Source organism: Crocodylus siamensis, chromosome 8 (genome assembly GCF_052110815.1).
Source record: "Crocodylus siamensis isolate JL-2025a chromosome 8, ASM5211081v1, whole genome shotgun sequence".
Lineage (NCBI taxonomy): Eukaryota > Metazoa > Chordata > Crocodylia > Crocodylidae > Crocodylus > Crocodylus siamensis.
In genome coordinates, this window is record NC_143402.1 from 51813750 (window position 1) to 51833567 (window position 19818).

The following is a 19818-nucleotide window of genomic DNA, read 5'->3' on the forward strand; positions in this document are numbered from 1 at the left end:
CGCACAGACCCCAGGCATGTCACACACTCACACCACACACAGAGCCCAGGCACCTCACACTCACACCACACACAAAGTCCAGGCATGCCACACACACACACACACACACACACACACACACACAGAGCCCAGGCATGCCACACACACACAGTCAAGGCATGTCACACACAAACACACAGCCAAGGCATGTCACAAACACACACACATACACACAGAGCCCAGGCACCTCGAACTCACACACACACAGACAGAGACACACAGAGTACAGGCATGTCACACACACAGAGCCCAGGCATGTCACACACACACACACACAGAGCCCAGGCATGTCACACACACACACACACAGAGCCCAGGCAAGTCACACACACACACACACACACACAGACAAACAGACACAGAGCCCAAGCATAGCTCTCTTTCACACACACACAGACACAGAGCCCAGGCATGTCACACACACACACACAGTGCCCAGGCATGTCACACACACACATACACGGTGCCCAGGCACCTCACACTCGCACACAGCCTAGGCATCTCTCTCTCTCACACACACATGCACAGACCCCAGGCATGTCACACACACACACACAGTGCCCAGGCATGTCATACACTCACACCACAGAGCCCAGGCACCTCACACTCACACCACACACAAAGCCCAGGCATGTCACACACACACACACACAGAGCCCAGGCATGTCACAAACACACACACACAGGCCAGGCATGTCACAAACACACACACACAGAACCCAAGCATATCTTTCACACACACACACACACACACACACACACACACACAGAGAGCCCAGGCATGTCACAAACACACACACACAGGCCAGGCATGTCACAAACACACACACACAGAACCCAAGCATATCTCTCTTTCACACACACACACACACACACACAGAGCCCAACCATCTCTCTGTCTCTCTCACACACACACACACACAGAGCCCAGGCATCTCTGTCAAACACACACACAGAGGCAAGGCATCTCTCTCACACACATACACACACACGCACAGACCCCAGGCATGTCACACTCTCACACCACACACAGAGCCCAGCCATCTCTCTCTCTCACACACACACACAGAGCCCAGCCATCTCTCTCACACACACACACAGCCCAACCATGTCTCTCTCTCTCTCTCACACACACACACACACACACACAGAGCCCAGGCATCACACAGAGGCCAGGCATCTAGCATGCATGCGTGCACACACACACACACACACACACACAGAGGTCAGGCATCCAGCACGCATGCGTGCACACACACACACACACACACACACACACACACACACTGAGACCAGGCATCTCACACTCACACACACACAGACCCCAGGCACCTCTCTCTCTCTGTCACACACACAGCCCAGCCATCTCTCTCACACACACACACACAGCCCAGCCATCTCTCTCACACACACACACACACACAGCCAAGGCATCTCACACACATACACACACACAGAGCCAAGGCATGTCCCAAACACACACACAAAAAGCCTAGGCACCTCACACTCACACACACAGAGCCCAGGCACCTCACACTCACACCACACACAAAGCTCAGGCATGTCTCTCTCACACACACACACACACACACACACACACACACACAGAGCCCAGGCATATCACTCTTTCACACACACACACACACACACACACACACACACACAGAGCCCAGGCATGCCACACACACACACACACAGAGCCAAGGCATGTGACAAACACATACACACACACACACAGCCCAGGCACCTCGAATTCACACACACACAGACACACACACACAGACCCCAGGCATGTCACACACACACACACACACACACACACACACACAGAGCCCAGGCAAGTCACACACACACACACACACACACACACAGAGCCGAAGCATATCTCTCTTTCACACACACACAGAGCCCAGGCATGTCACACACACACACACACACTCACACAGAGCCCAGCCACCTCTCACACACACACAGAGCCCAGGCATGACACACACACTCACACGCAGAGCCCAGGCATCACACACACTCACACGCAGAGCCCAGCCACCTCACACTCTCACACACACACACAAACAGCCCAGCCATCACACACACACACACAGCCGAGCCACGTCTCACACACACACACACACACACACACACACACACACACACACACACAGAGAGCCCAGCCACCTCTCACACACACACACACAGCCCAGCCACCTCTCACACACACACACAGCCCAGGCATCACACACACACTCACACGCAGAGCCCAGCCACCTCACACTCTCACTCACACACACACACACACACACAGCCCACCCACCTCTCACACACACACACAGCCCAGCCATCTCTCTCACACACACACACAGAGCCCAGCCATCTCTCTCACACACACACACACAGACACACACACACAGTCCAGCCATCACATCACACACACACACACACACACACACACACACAGCGCCCAGGCTTCTCACACTCACACAGAGCCCAGGCTTCTCACACTCACACACACAGAGCCCAGCCATCTCACACACACACAGCCCAGCCATCTCTCTCACTCTCACACACACACACACAGCCCAGCCACCTCTCACACACACAGCCCAGCCAGTCTGCTGCTTCCCGGGGGCCCGCATCCGAGACATTGCGGAGAGGATCCCGCAGCTCCTCCGGCCCACAGACCACTTCCCCATGCTGCTTATTCATGTGGGCACCGATGACACGGCTCGGAGCACCCCCAGCCAGGTCATAAGGCGCTACAGGGAGCTGGGAGTGGGGCTTAGGGGTCTGGGAGCTCAGGTGGTGTTTTCGTCAATCCTCCCAGTCTCGGGCTATGGGCTGAGGAGGGAGAGGAGGATCCACGCGGTGAACCAAAGACTGCGGCGCTGGTGTTATCGGGAAGGCTTTGGGTTCCATGACCACAGCCCGCTCTTTGGAGAGAGAGGCAGCGAGCTGCTGGGAAGAGATGGCCTCCACCTCTCTCCCCTGGGGAGGAGGCTCTTCTCAGCCAGGCTGGCTGACCTGCTCCACCGGGCTTTAAACTAAGCCGGCTGGGGAATAGGGGGACTACTGCCCCCTGCTGGCCCGCTGAACAGCCCTTGCAAAGCCAGCAGACCAAGGCACTTAAGGGAGCCCACCCCTGCCCCAGCCCTGGAACAATCTGTGGGCAAGGCAAGAGCCCCCAAGGGCACACTTGCCTGCCTGTACACTAATGCCAGGAGCCTGGGCAACAAGCAGGACGAGCTTGTCCTCCTGCTCAGTGCAAAGAAATATGATGTCATTGGGATAACGGAGACCTGGTGGGACTCCACCCTTGACTGGACCACGGGTATAGAGGGCTATACCCTATACAGGAGGGATCGTGTTGACAAAAGGGGAGGGGGTGTAGCTCTCTATGTGAAGGAAAGCTACATGTCCCTGCAAGCTGATGTTGGTGACCGGCATGGACAGCTAGAGACCCTCTGGGTAAAAATTTGTGGGGAATTCGGCACAGGGGACACAACGGTGGGAGTCTACTACAGACCTTCCACTCAAAGTCCCGAGCTTGACCAGGAGTTCGCCCGGGAACTGACGGAAGCTGCTTGCTCCAGGACCTTGGTTGTCATGGGTGACTTCAATTACCCGGACATCTCGTGGGAAGATCACTCAGCTAAATCTGAGTGGGCGCAAAGCTTTCTCTCATGCGTGGATGACCTCTACCTGACTCAAGAAGTCTATGGGCCAATAAGAGGCAAAGCGCTGCTTGACCTGGTACTGGCTACGGGGGACGACCTAATCGGCGACCTAGTGATTGATGGGAAGTTGGGTGACAGCGACCACGAGCTGATCACCTTCACCACCCGCCGTAAAGCTGGCAAGTCAGTCAGCAACACAGAAGTCCTTGACTTCAGAAAAGCCGACTTTGATAAGCTCAAGAGGCTAGTCAGTCAGGCCCTCAGGGACCATGACCCCAGGGAGATGGGAGTTCAAGAAGAGTGGTTGCTTCTCAAGGAAGCGATCCTCAGTGCACAAACTAAATCTATTCCAACACGGAAGAAAGGCAGCAAGAAGGCACAGCAGCCCCCCTGGCTCTCCAGAGACCTAGCGGACCTACTGTGGCTAAAAAGGAAAGCCTACAAAGGATGGAGGACAGGATTCACCTCCAAGGAGGATTACTGCAGGGACCAAACCAGGAAAGCCAAGGCTGCAACTGAACTCCAACTAGCTTCAAGCATCAAGGACAACAAAACGTCCTTTTTCAGATATGTGGGGAGCCGGAGGAAAAGCAAAGGCAATGTTGGACCCCTGCTAAACTAGATGGGGCAACTGACAACTGACGCCCAGGAAAAAGCCAACCTATTAAATAGGTACTTTGCGTCAGTCTTTCATCAGTCGCACGGGATGCCCATGCCTGCTATGGGACAGGGAAATCTGGGTGAGGGGGATCCCCTACCCTCCATCAATGCTGACCTCGTGAAGGAACACCTTGAGAAGCTAGATACCTTCAAGTCAGCTGGCCCTGACAATCTGCACCCCAGGGTACTCAAGGAGCTGGCGAGCGTCATAGCCCAGCCCCTGGCACAGAGCTTTGAAAACTCCTGGAGCTCTGGTGTAGTGCCCGAAGACTGGAAGAAGGCCAATGTGGTGCCGATCTTCAAGAAAGGGAGGAGAGTGGATCCGGCTAACTACAGGCCCATTAGCCTGACTTCTATCCTGGGGAAGATCTTAGAAAAGTTTATTAAGGAGGCCATCCTTGAGGGACTGGGCCAGGCTAACATTCTAAGGGACAGCCAGCATGGGTTTGTTGCGGGTAGGTCTTGTTTGACCAATCTCATTTCCTTCTATGACCAGGTGACCTATCACCTGGACAAGGGAAAAGAGATTGATGTCATATATCTTGACTTCAAAAAAGGTTTTGATCTGGTATCCCATGATCACCTTGGCCAAGCTGCCCAGTTGTGGCCTTGACTCCACCACGATCCGCTGGTTGGGAAATTGGCTCCGTGGTTGGACCCAGAGGGTTGTGATTGATGGCAGTCACTCATTGTGGTGCCCTGTGACCAGTGGGGTCCCTCAAGGCTCTGTCCTGGGACCCATACTGTTCAACATCTTCATTAACGATGTGGACACTGGAGTCAGGAGTGGACTGGCCAAGTTCGCCAATGACAGCAAACTTTGGGGCAAAGCATCCACGCCAGAAGATAGGCGGGTGATCCAGGCTGACCTGGACAAGCTCAGCAAATGGGCGGACGAGAACCTGATGGTGTTTAACACCGATAAATGCAAGGTTCTCCACCTTGGGAGGAAAAACCTGCAGCACCCTTATAGGCTCGGCAGCGCTACGTTGGTTAGCACTACAGAAGAAAGAGACATGGGGGTCATCATTGACCACAAGATGAACATGAGCCTGCAATGCGATGCTGCGGCTAGTAAAGCGACCAAAATGCTGGCGTGCATCCATAGATGCTTCTCGAGCAAATCCCGGGACGTATTCTCCCCTTGTACTCGGCCTTGGTGAGGCCGCAGCTGGAGTACTGCGTCCAGTTTTGGGCTCCACAATTCAAAAAGGATGTGGAGAAGCTTGAGAGAGTCCAGAGGAGAGCCACGCGCATGATCAGAGGTCAGGAAAACAGACCTTACGATGACAGGCTGAGAGCCACGGGACTCTTTAGCCTGGAAAAGCGCAGGCTCAGGGGTGATCTGATGGCCACCTATAAGTTTATCGGGGTGAACACCAGGATCTGGGGGAACGTCTGTTCACCACAGCGCCCAAGGGATGACGAGGTCGAACGGTCACAAACTCCTGCAAGACCGTTTCAGGCTGGACATAAGGAAGAATTTCTTTACTGTTCGAGCCCCCAAGGTCTGGAACAGTCTGCCAGCGGAGGTAGTTCAAGCACCTACATTGAACAGCTTCAAGAGAAAATTGGATGCTTATCTTGCTGGGATCCTATGACCCCAGCTGACTTCCTGCCCTTTGGGCAGGGGGCTGGACTCGATGATCTCCCAAGGTCCCTTCCAGCCCTAATGTCTATGAAATCTATGAAATCTCTCTCACACACACACACACACACACACACACACACACACACACACACACACACACACACACACACACACACACACACACACACACACACAGAGCCCAGCCATCTCTCTCTCTCACACACACACACACACACAGCCCAGCCATCTCTCTCACACACACACATAGACACAGCTCAGCCGTCTCTCTCACACACACACACACAGACACAGCCCAGCCGTCTCTCTCACACACACACACGCAGACACAGCCCAGCCGTCTCTCTCACACACACACACAGACACAGCCCAGCCGTCTCTCACACACACACACACAGACACAGCCCAGCCGTCTCACCCCCCCCACCAGCCATCTCTCAGACACCCCCCCACCAGCCATCTCTCACACACACACCCCCCACCAGCCATCTCTCACACACACACCCCCCACCAGCCATCTCTCACACACACCCCCCCCACCAGCCATCTCTCACACACAGAAACACCCCCCCAGCCATCTCTCACACCCCCCCCAGCCATCTCTCACACCCCCCCAGCCATCTCTCACACCCCCCCAGCCATCTCTCACACCCCCCCCAGCCATCTCTCACACACCCCCCCCAGCCATCTCACAGACACCCCCCCAGCCATGTCTCACACACACACACACCCCAGCCATCTCTCACACCCCCACACCCCCCCAGCCATCTCTCACACACCCCCTCTAAAGCCATCTCTCACCCCCCCCCAAAGCCATCTCTCACCCCCCCCCCCCAAAGCCATCTCTCTCACACACACACACACACAACCCCCAGCCATCTCTCACACCCCCCCCCCCGGCCATCTCTCACACCCCCCCAAGCCATCTCTCACACACACACACCCCAGCCATCTCACACACACACACACACACCCAGCCATCTCACACACTCACACACCAGCCATCTCTCACTCACACACACAAAGACACACCAGCCATCTCTCTCTCACACACACACACACACAGCCCAGCCATCTCTCTCACACACACACCCCCCCAGCCATCTCTCTCACACACACACACAGCCCAGCCATCTCTCACACACACACACACAGCCCAGCCATCTCTCTCACACACACACACCCCCAGCCATCTCTCTCACACACACACACAGCCCAGCCATCTCTCTCTCACACACACCCCAGCCATCTCTCACACACACAGCCATCTCTGACACACTCACACACACCAGCCATCTCTGACACACACACGCCAGCCATCTCTCTCTCTCACACACACACAAAGACACACCAGCCATCTCTCTCTCTCTCACACACACACACCAGCCATCTCTCTCACACACACACACACGCCAGCCATCTCTCTCACACACACACACACGCCAGCCATCTCTCTCTCACACACACACAGACACACCAGCCATCTCTCTCACACACACACACACCAGCCATCTCTCACACACACACACACACACACACACCAGCCATCTCTCACACACACACACACACACCAGCCATCTCTCACACACACACACACACACACCAGCCATCTCTCTCACACCCCCCCAGCCATCTCTCACACACACACACACCCCCAGCCATCTCTCACCCCCCCCCCAGTCATCTCTCACACACCCCCTCTAAAGCCATCTCTCTCACACACACACACACAACCCCCAGCCATCTCTCACACCCCCCCCGGCCATCTCTCACCCCCCCCCCCAAGCCATCTCTCACACACACACACCCCAGCCATCTCTCACACACACACACACACCCAGCCATCTCACACACACACCCAGCCATCTCACACACTCACACACCAGCCATCTCTCACTCACACACACACACAGACACACCAGCCATCTCTCTCTCACACACACACGCCAGCCATCTCTCACACACACACACCCCCAGCCATCTCTCTCACACACACACCCCCAGCCATCTCTCTCACACACACACACACCCAGCCATCTCTCACACCCCCCCAGCCATCTCTCACACACATGCACACATACCCCCAGCCATCTCTCACACACACACACCCCCCCCAGCCATCTCTCACACACACCCCCCCAGCCATCTCTCACACACACACACCCCCAGCCATCTCTCACACCCCCCCGCCATCTCTCACACACACGCACACCCCCCCCAGCCATCTCTCACACCCCCCCAGCCATCTCTCACACACACGCTCACACCCCCCCAGCCATCTCTCACACACACGCACACACCCCCCCAGCCATCTCTCACACACCCCCCCAGCCATCTCTCACACACAAACACACACACACTCCCCCAGCCATCTCTCACACACACACACACCAGCCATCTCTCACACACCCCCTCTCAAGCCATCTCTCTCACACACACACACACCCCGGCCATCTCTTACACCCTCCCCCCCAAGCCATCTCTCTCACACACGCATCCCCCCCAGCCATCTCACACACACACACACCCAGCCATCTCTCTCACACACACACCCCAGCCATCTCTCACACACACCTCCCCCAGCCATCTCTGACACACACACCTCCCCCAGCCATCTCTGACACACACACACACCCAGCCATCTCTCTCACACACACACCCCAGCCATCTCTCACACACACCTCCCCCAGCCATCTCTGACACACACACACACCCAGCCATCTCTCACACACACACACACACCCAGCCATCTCTCACACACACACACACACACCCAGCCATCTCTCACACACTCACACACACACACACCCAGCCATCTCACACACACACCCAGCCATCTCACACACTCACACACCAGCCATCTCTCACTCACACACACACACAGACACACCAGCCATCTCTCTCTCACACACACACGCCAGCCATCTCTCACACACACACACCCCCAGCCATCTCTCTCACACACACACCCCCAGCCATCTCTCTCTCACACACACACACCCAGCCATCTCTCACACCCCCCCAGCCATCTCTCACACACATGCACACACACCCCCAGCCATCTCTCACACACACACACACCCCCCCAGCCATCTCTCACACACACCCCCCCAGCCATCTCTCACACACACACACCCCCAGCCATCTCTCACACCCCCCCCCGCCATCTCTCACACACACGCACACCCCCCCAGCCATCTCTCACACCCCCCCAGCCATCTCTCACACACACGCACACACCCCCCCAGCCATCTCTCACACACCCCCCCAGCCATCTCTCACACACAAACACACACACACCCCCCCAGCCATCTCTCACACACCCCCTCTCAAGCCATCTCTCTCACACACACACACACCCCGGCCATCTCTTACACCCTCCCCCCCCAGCCATCTCTCACACACACACACACCAGCCATCTCTCACACACCCCCTCTCAAGCCATCTCTCTCACACACACACACACCCCGGCCATCTCTTACACCCTCCCCCCCAAGCCATCTCTCTCACACACGCATCCCCCCCAGCCATCTCACACACACACACACACACAGCCATCTCTCTCACACACACACCCCAGCCATCTCTCACACACACCTCCCCCAGCCATCTCTGACACACACACCTCCCCCAGCCATCTCTGACACACACACACACCCAGCCATCTCTCTCACACACACACCCCAGCCATCTCTCACACACACCTCCCCCAGCCATCTCTCACACACACACACACCCAGCCATCTCTCACACACACACACACACCCAGCCATCTCTCTCACACACACACACACACACCCAGCCATCTCTCACACACTCACACACACACACACCCAGCCATCTCTCACACTCACACACACCAGCCATCTCTGACACACACACGCCAGCCATCTCTCACTCACACACACAAAGACACACCAGCCACCTCTCTCACACACACACCCACCCCAGCCATCTCTCTCACACACCCACCCACCCCAGCCATCTCTCACACAAACATACCCACCCCAGCCATCTCTCTCACACACACCCATGCCAGCCATCTCACACACACCACCCCCCAGCCATCTCTCACACCCCCCCAGCCATCTCTCACACACACCCACCCACCCCAGCCATCTCTCTCACACACCCACCCACTCACCCCAGCCATCTCTCACACACCCATCCACGCCAGCCATCTCTCTCACACACACCCACGCCAGCCATCTCACACACACCACCCCCCAGCCATCTCTCACACCCCCCCAGCCATCTCTCACACCCCCCCAGCCATCTCTCACACACACCCACCCACCCCAGCCATCTCTCTCACACACCCACCCACTCACCCCAGCCATCTCTCACACACCCATCCACGCCAGCCATCTCTCACACACACACCCACGCCAGCCATCTCACACACACCACCCCCCAGCCACCTCTCACACCCCCCCCAGCCATCTCTCACACCCCCCCAGCCATCTCTCACACACACACACCCACCCCAGCCATCTCTCACACACCCACCCACTCACCCCAGCCATCTCTCTCACACACCCACCCACCCCAGACATCTCTCACACACACACCCATCCACGCCAGCCATCTCTCACACACACCCACGCCAGCCATCTCACACACACCACCCCCCAGCCATCTCACACCCCCCCAGCCATCTCTCACACACGCCCAGCCATCTTTCACACACACCCACACCCAGCCATCTCTCACACACACACACGCACCCCCGCAGCCATATCTCACACACACACACACACACCCCCCCAGCCATCTCTCACACACACGCACACACACCCCTAGCCATCTCTCACACCCCCCCAGCCATCTCTCACACACACACACACACACACACACCAGCCATCTCTCACCCCCCCAGCCATCTCTCACACACACACACACACACACTCCCCAGCCATCTCTCACACACAAACACACCAGCCATCTCTCACACCCCCCCTCTCAAGCCATCTCTCTCACACACACACACACACACCCCAGCCATCTCTCACACACACACACCCCGGCCATCTCTTACACCCTCCCCCCCAAGCCATCTCTCTCACACACGCACCCCCCCCAGCCATCTCTCTCTCACACACACACACACACACACACACACACAGCCATCTCTCTCACACACCTCCCCCAGCCATCTCTGACACACACACCTCCCCCAGCCATCTCAGACACACACACACACCCAGCCATCTCTCTCACACACCCACCCACCCCAGCCATCTCTGACACACACACCCACCCCAGCCGTCTCTGACACACACACCTCCCCCAGCCATCTCTCACACAAACACACCCACCCACCCCAGCCATCTCTCTCACACACCCACCCACCCCAGCCATCTCTCTCACACACCCACCCACCCACCCCAGCCATCTCTCTCACACACACACCCACCCACCCCAGCCATCTCTCTCACACACCCACCCACCCCAGCCATCTCTCTCACACACCCACCCACCCACCCCAGCCATCTCTCTCACACACCCACCCATCCACGCCAGCCATCTGTCACACACACACCCACGCCAGCCATCTGTCACACACACACCCATGCCAGCCATCTCACACACACCACCCCCCAGCCATCTCTCACACCCCCCCAGCCATCTCTCACACCCACCCACCCCCAGCCATCTCTCACACCCACCCACCCACGCCAGCCATCTCTCACACCCACCCACCCCAGCCATCTCTCTCACACACCCACCCACCCACCCCAGCCATCTCTCTCACACACCCACCCACTCACCCCAGCCATCTCTCTCACACACCCACCCATCCACGCCAGCCATCTGTCACACACACACCCACGCCAGCCATCTGTCACACACACACCCATGCCAGCCATCTCACAAACACCACCCCCCAGCCATCTCTCACACCCCCCCAGCCATCTCTCACACCCACCCACCCATGCCAGCCATCTCTCACACCCACCCACCCACCCCAGCCATCTCTCACACACACACCCACCCACCCACCCCAGGCATCTCTCACACACACACACACCCACCCCAGGCATCTCTCACACACACACCCACCCCAGCCATCTCTCACACACACACACCCACCCCAGCCATCTCTCACACACACACACCCACCCCAGCCATCTCACACACACACCCACCCACCCCAGCCATCTCACACACACACCCACCCACCCCAGCCATCTCTCTCACACACACACCCACCCCAGCCATCTCTCTCACACACACACCCACCCCAGCCATCTCTCTCACACACACACCTCCCCCAGCCATCTCTCACACAAACACACCCACCCCAGCCATCTCTCACACAAACACACCCACCCCAGCCATCTCTCACACACCCACCCACCCACCCCAGCCATCTCTCTCACACACCCACCCCAGGCATCTCTCTCACACACACACCCATCCACGCCAGCCATCTCTCACACACACACCCACGCCAGCCATCTGTCACACACACACCCATGCCAGCCATCTCACACACACCACCCCCCAGCCATCTCTCACACCCCCCCAGCCATCTCTGACACACACCCACCCCAGCCATCTCTCACACCCACCCACCCACGCCAGCCATCTCTCACACCCACCCACCCACCCCAGCCATCTTTCACACCCACCCACCCACCCCAGCCATCTCTCACACACACACACCCACCCCAGCCATCTCTCACACACACACACCCACCCCAGCCATCTCTCTCACACACACACCCACCCACCCCAGCCATCTCTCTCACACACACACCCACCCCAGCCATCTCTGACACACACACCCACCCCAGCCGTCTCACAGAAACACACCCACCCCAGCCATCTCTCACACAAACACACCCACCCCAGCCATCTCTCACACACCCACCCACCCACCCCAGCCATCTCTCTCACACACCCACCCACCCACCCCAGCCATCTCTCTCACACACCCACCCATCCACGCCAGCCATCTCTCACACACACACACCCATCCACGCCAGCCATCTCTCACACACACACCCATGCCAGCCATCTGTCACACACACACCCATGCCAGCCATCTCACACACACCACCCCTCAGCCATCTCTCACCCCCCCCGCCATCTCTCACACCCACCCACCCCCAGCCATCTCTCACACCCACCCACCCACGCCAGCCATCTCTCACACACACCCACCCACCCCAGCCATCTCTCACACACACACCCACCCCAGCCATCTCTCACACACACACACCCACCCCAGCCATCTCACACACACACACACCCACCCCAGCCATCTCTCACACACACCCACCTCCAGCCATCTCTCACACACACCCACCCCCAGCCATCTCTCACACACACCCACCCCCAGCCATCTCTCTCTCACACACACACCCCCCCCAGCCATATCTCACACACCCCCCCCAGCCATCTCTCACACACATGCACACACACCCCCAGCCATCTCTCACACCCCCCCAGCCATCTCTCACACACACACACACACACCCCCAGCCATCTCTCACACCCCCCCCAGCCATCTCTCACACCCCCCCAGCCATCTCTCACACACACACACACCCCCAGCCATCTCTCACACCCCCCCAGCCATCTCTCTCACACACCCACCCACTCACCCCAGCCATCTCTCTCACACACACCCATCCACCTCACACACACACCACCCCCCCAGCCATCTCTCACACCCACCCACCCCCTGCCATCTCTCACACCCACCCACGCCAGCCATCTCTCACACCACCCACCCACCCCAGCCATCTCTCACACACACACCCACCCCAGCCATCTCTCACACCCACCCACCCACCCCAGCCATCTCTCACACACACACACACACCCCAGCCATCTCTCACACACACACACACCCACCCCAGCCATCTCTCACACACACCCACCCCCAGCCATATCTCACACACACACACACCCCCAGCCATCTCTCACACACACACACACCCCCCCAGCCATCTCTCACACACATGCACACCCCCCCCCCCCCAGCCATCTCTCACACCCCCCCAGCCATCTCTCACACCCCCCCCCCCCAGCCATCTCTCACACACCCCCCCCCCAGCCATCTCTCACACACACCCCCCCCCCAGCCATCTCTCACACACACACCCCCCCCCCCCCCCCAGCCATCTCTCACACACACCCACCCCCAGCCATCTCTCACACACACCCACCCCCAGCCATCTCTCACACACACACCCACCCCCAGCCATCTCTCACACACACCCACCCCCAGCCATCTCTCACACACACACACACATACCCCCCAGCCATCTCTCACACACACACACACACCCCAGCCATCTCTCACACCCCCCCAGCCATCTCTCACACACACACACACACACCCAGCCATCTCTCACACCCCCCCAGCCATCTCTCACACACACACACACACCCCCAGCCATCTCTCACACCCCCCCAGCCATCTCTCACACACACCCACCCACCCCCAGCCATCTCTCACACACACACCCACCCCAGCCATCTCTCACACCCACCCACCCACCCCAGCCATCTCTCACACACACACCCACCCCAGCCATCTCTCACACCCACCCACCCACGCCAGCCATCTCTCACACCCACTCACCCACGCCAGCCATCTCTCACACCCACTCACCCACGCCAGCCATCTCTCACACCCACTCACCCACGCCAGCCATCTCTCACACCCACCCACCCACCCCAGCCATCTCTCACACACACACACCCACCCCAGCCATCTCTCACACACACATACCCACCCCAGCCATCTCTCACACACACACACCCACCCCAGCCATCTCTCACACACACACACCCACCCCAGCCATCTCTCACACACACACACCCACCCCAGCCATCTCACACACACCACCCCCCAGCCATCTCTCACACACACACACACACCATCTCTCAGACACGCACACACTCAGCCATCTCTCCCACACACACACACCCAGCCATCTCTCACACACACACACACACACAGAGCCCAGGCTTCTCGCGCCCCCCCCCCCCCGGTATCTCACACACTGCCCCCCCGGCATCTCACACATGCACACAACCCCCCCAGGCATCTCACCCCCTGGGCTCCCAGCATCTCAAGACACACACACAGCCCAGGCATCTCACACACACACACACAGCCCCAAAGCACATGCAGCCACTGAGCATGGCGGTGCATCCCCTGTAAAAAGGCACTGCAGACAGTAGTGCCTATGGGTGGTCACTGCTCACCACACCACTACCTGCAGCACCTGTGGGCCATCTGTGTTTCCCGGCTGGCTGAGGCTGTCACTCCCACTGCCATACTCCCCCCGACCCTGTGCCTCCCAACCACAGGCGACATGATCATTCATGGACGCACGCAAACAGGGCCCAGGCACCCCCCACCTCTGACACACACATACCAGACCCATGTGCCTCCCTGCCACTGTGCTCACATGCGTGCACACGCACATGCGCACACACACACACACAGCGGGCCCAGGCATCCCCCCCAGCCCACGCATACACACTCACATACATACTGGGCCCAGGCGTTCCCCCACCCCCCCACTACGTGCACACATACCCTGGGCCCGGGCACCTCCCCAACCGTGCGCGCGCACACACACACCCTCCGATGGTTCTCACCCACACACAGGGGCGATGCGTAGGGGATGAAGATGGGTGCAAATCCACCCGCCAAGTGTGGTGGTGCACCCCCTACAAAAAGGTGCCACTGACAGTGGCGCCTGCGGGCAGTCGCCCCTTGCCACCCAGCCAGTGACAGTGCCAGTGATGTCTGCGGGCAGTCCATGATCCCCACTGGCTGCTGCTGTGCCCCCCAGCCACAGGGCACACAAGTCATTCATGTGCGCGTGTGCACACACACATGGTCCAGCAGCCCTCCCCCCATGCCGTAGGGCACAGGCCTAGACATGCACACAGGATTCCAGGCCATTAAGACACAGACACACAGGACCCAGTGGCCCCCCACCCTTAGTGGCTGGTGCTGCCAGGCCTGTGCCCACTTCTCTTCCCAGGACCTCCAAGGGTAGTAGTCACTGCACATATCTGTCTGTCCTTCCTGTATACATGGCTGGTGGGATGGGACAGGTATACACGCACCTTGCTGATCTTGATGGCACAGGGGGCACCAGGGAAGCCAGGAAGGCAGGTCTTGAAGGCTGAGATCTCCGAGAAGGGTCCCCGGCCACAAGCGTTGATCCCAGCCACACGGAACTTATATGCTGTGCCTGGCTGCAGCTCCTGCTTTTTCAGCTGTGAGTAATCAGGGATTGTGCCAGAGTCATCCTGTGGGGAGAAAGGGGTACAGGAAGTGGGGGGGGGACGACAAGAAGTTTGGGAACACACAGTGAGCAGGATGTGGACAGGAAAAGGATTTGGGACTGCGCAGGGCATTTGTATCAACGGGAGCTTGCAGAAAGGAGTCAGGGTGCACAGAGGGACAGGAAAAACCCTGGTCATGTATGCTAGCATGGGGCAAGCCGTCCAGCAACAGAAAATAGGAAAGAACAGGGGAGTGCTGAGCAGGAAACAGGTGGAGAAAGGGTTTGGGGTGGTGGTAGTGGGGGCATATGGAATTCATAGCAGGGCTGTGGCTTTGGGTGGCAGCCAGCTTGCAGGGGAAGGGGTTCAGAATGGACAGAGGAGCCAGAAGCAGGTGGGGAAGGGAATGGAGGTGAACAGGCACTCATGTTAGCAGGGGGTAAGTTGTCAGGCAACAGAAGGGCTTCAGAGCGTGTGGGCAGTAGGGAAACTGAGAAACTCAGCCTGAACAGTTGTATGAGCAAGGGTGCATCCTTGAGGGGCAAGTGCACAAGGAGGGAGTCAGGATGGTGCAGACACAGGAAGCAGACAGGGGATGGTTTGCTGCACTCACATCTGTGGGGGGTGCATCATCAGGGGGCAGGAAGTAGTGTGTCACCATCATGTTTGTCCCCTTGACCACGCCCACATCAAACCACTGGTTTTCCTTCTTCACCAGCGCCTTGGGGGGTGGCACCGATGGGTCCGGCTTCTGGGGGAGAGAGGGGGCCGTAAGCACACCATAGGACCTCCAAACTCCCAACCCCCCAATTCATGATTACCACAGGGCTCACCCAACTTCCACACCCCTCCCCCCGTGCACTAGATGGGGGTCCCCCTAATTTTTTCCCAACCTCCCCACCTCTGTGAGGAGTGGTCTCATCCCCTACCCTCCAGGACTCACCACAGGGGCAGGCTCAATGCCATTGGCCACCTCAGCCAGAGCAGCAGCTGCCTGCAGCTTTGCTGGGCTGGGGCCCACTACAGGCTGTGGTGCAACAAATGTGCTGGAGGGTGCTAGGCCTGTGGGGGGAAGGGTGGAAGCAGGTCAGCAGGGAGGCTGGACTTTACCTCCCAGACATCCAGAGTCCCCCTTGCTCTCCAAACTCAAGCATCCAGGCTACAAACCTCCTCTATTCCTAAGTACAGACCCCAGGTGCCTGGGACCCCCTCCTTCCTGCTCTCAGAGCCCAGGTGTCCAGACTTCCCTTCGCTTCTAAGAACCCAAGGATCTGCCCCCACCCCCCAAATTCTCAGCTCCTCGATGTCCAGACCACCCCGCCTCAGAACCTAGGAGTCCAGGCTCCCTGTGCTCAGCTCACCAATGCTGAGGCTCCCTTGGCTCCCCCTTGCTCTCCAAACCCAGGCACCCAGGGTCCCCCAACCCCTTCCTTCTGAAAAAAAGGTATTTTCCTGGCTCCCCCTGCTGTCAGAACCTAGGCAACTGGCTCCTTCTCCCCCCACATCCTGCAGACACTCACTGTCAGGGGGTGGGGGGGGCAGGCCAGAGGGGGGTCCAGCAGGGCCTGGCAGCTCAACCAGCCCATTGCTCTCACTGGCTGGGTCATTGAGGCTGTCAGCAGGTGCCAGTGCCTCAGTGGGCAGGTGCAGGGCAGTGCCATGCTGTGCCTGGGCTGCAGCGGCCACTGCCTGCGCCTCCTGCAGCTGCTGCTGCTGCTGTACTAATACTGCCAACTCCTGCTGTGTCAGCACTATAGGGATGGTGGCAGGAGGCCCCTCTGGCCCCTCAGCCCCCAGTGCCCCCAGCTCGGCTGGCCCTGTGCCCGCTTCTGCTGCGTCCAGTGGCTCTCCGGCTCCTGGGGGTGACAAAGAGGTGCTGTTAGCAGGGACAGGGGCTGGGAGAAGACATGCAGCTACTCTGGGGCATGGGGGGATCATATGTGGCTGGAAGGGGACGTAGGCCTTCTGGGGTAGTGGTGGGTGTACAAAGACTAAGGGACATAGCCCCTCTGGGTTATTTGGGGAGAGGTGGTGGCTGGGAGAGAACAAATCACAGGCCTTGTGGAGACCCTCACCACCACAGGAGGATGGGGTGGGCCAGACAATTAGCTTTATGGTGGCTGGCAAAGGACACTACTCACCCATGACAGCCTGCTGGGCAGCCTGCAACACAGCCTGAATGGCCAGGGCCTGTGCCTCCTCGGTGGCTGCGGCCTGGGCAGCCGCCTCAGCCGCTGCTGTCACAGCCAGCTCCTCAGGTGTCAGCCCTGTCACCATAAGGGTGGTAGCAGCACCTGCCTGCCCTTCGGCCATCAGCTCCTGGGGCAGGCCCAGGGGCTCCACCTCAGGTGGAGGTGCTGGAGGGCCGCTGGTAGGACCCTCCGGCATCACCACCACAGCCACTGGGTCTGGGGTGGGGCCAGTGGCTGGCAGGGGTGGCTCCTCAGGGACAGAGGGGGCTAGCTCAGGAGGCGGCAGTTCATGCACAGCAGGTGGTGTGGGGGATGCTGCGGGCTCCTCTGCTGGCTGCAGTTGCTCAAGGGGCTCAGAGGAGGCTGGCTCGGGGCCAGGGGGCACTGGGGGCTCAGCCGCAGGTGCTGCCTCAGGCTCGCCCTCGGCTGGTGGCTCTGTCAGGGATGAAATGGTCTGAAATGAAGAAGATGGAGGTTAGTGTCTGCCAAGGGTCCTAGGCCCCTCCCTGCTACCCTTGGCCAGAAGACTCACTGGAACGGCAGGGCCGGGTGCAGGTGTGGACTGGGTGACAGTGGTGACAGCACGAGGCTGGGCCAAGCTGGGCCCAGGGCTGGGGCTGCTGCTGGGAGCTGCAGCACTGCCTTCAGCCTGCGTGGTCTCTGGTTCTCCCTGCCCGTTGGCAGCTGGTGGCTGGTCTGCGGGGTTAAGAGAAACATTGAAAGGTTAAAGGGCGGGGTTAAAGGACCCTCTAGCAGCCCCGAGCCTGCCCCATACACCCCCCTCCCTAGGATCATCTCCTAGCCACCACCAGCAGGTGCTGAGGCCCCTATTTGAAAGACCTCCCCCATCCCCCAAGCCAGGATCCATCCCCTGCCTTACCCCCATGGCGTAACCTTTTAAAGTAGATCACCTTTGGCATTCAAAAGCAATCCAAGATCTACCATATGCCACTGCCACCACCCCGCCCCCCAGCAGTCTGTGGTGAGGGAAGCAGGGGGTGCAGATCGAAGCAGAGGAAGAAAAAATTATTTGGGGGTGTGCCTCTCCTGCAGGCAAATCCCACCCAGCCACGATGCCATTCAACTTACCCCTGCTCCTGCCTCTGCAGCACTATCCCTCACCATGGGGGTTTCAATCTAGTCCCTGCCCCTTCCCTCCCCATGGACTGACCTGTTGGGCTGGGGCACGTGCATGCATGCACACAGGCACTCAGCCCCCACCCCAGCCTCAGATAGACTCCAAGAGGCTCAGAGATCCGTTGGTAACCGCTGCTCTAGAGGATTCCACCCTAGCCCTTCCCCCACACCCAGAACGAAAGCCCCTAGCCCCAACTGGAGGACACCCCTGCCCTCCCCCACTCAGGACTGGGCCCCTACTCC

The 19818-nt window shown here is 58.7% G+C and overlaps 1 protein-coding gene across 4 annotated transcripts in view; it reads right to left on the bottom strand.

The window, feature by feature from the left end:
• HCFC1 (host cell factor C1) overlaps positions 1 to 19818 on the bottom strand; it is a 46631-nt gene that overhangs the window by 7839 nt on the left and 18974 nt on the right. For 3 of the 4 annotated variants that reach the window (XM_090060670.1, XM_090060668.1, XM_090060671.1), the window contains exons 19-24: positions 18971 to 19134; positions 18388 to 18892; positions 17767 to 18102; positions 17190 to 17308; positions 16860 to 16997; positions 16085 to 16270 (exon numbers count right to left, since the gene is read on the bottom strand). In XM_090060670.1, coding sequence (XP_089916796.1) covers positions 16085 to 16270; positions 16860 to 16997; positions 17190 to 17308; positions 17767 to 18102; positions 18388 to 18892; positions 18971 to 19134 — 1448 coding nt within the window. The remainder of the gene's footprint in view (positions 1 to 16084; positions 16271 to 16859; positions 16998 to 17189; positions 17309 to 17766; positions 18103 to 18387; positions 18893 to 18970; positions 19135 to 19818) is intronic. The other variant, XM_090060669.1, reaches the window with a different exon arrangement.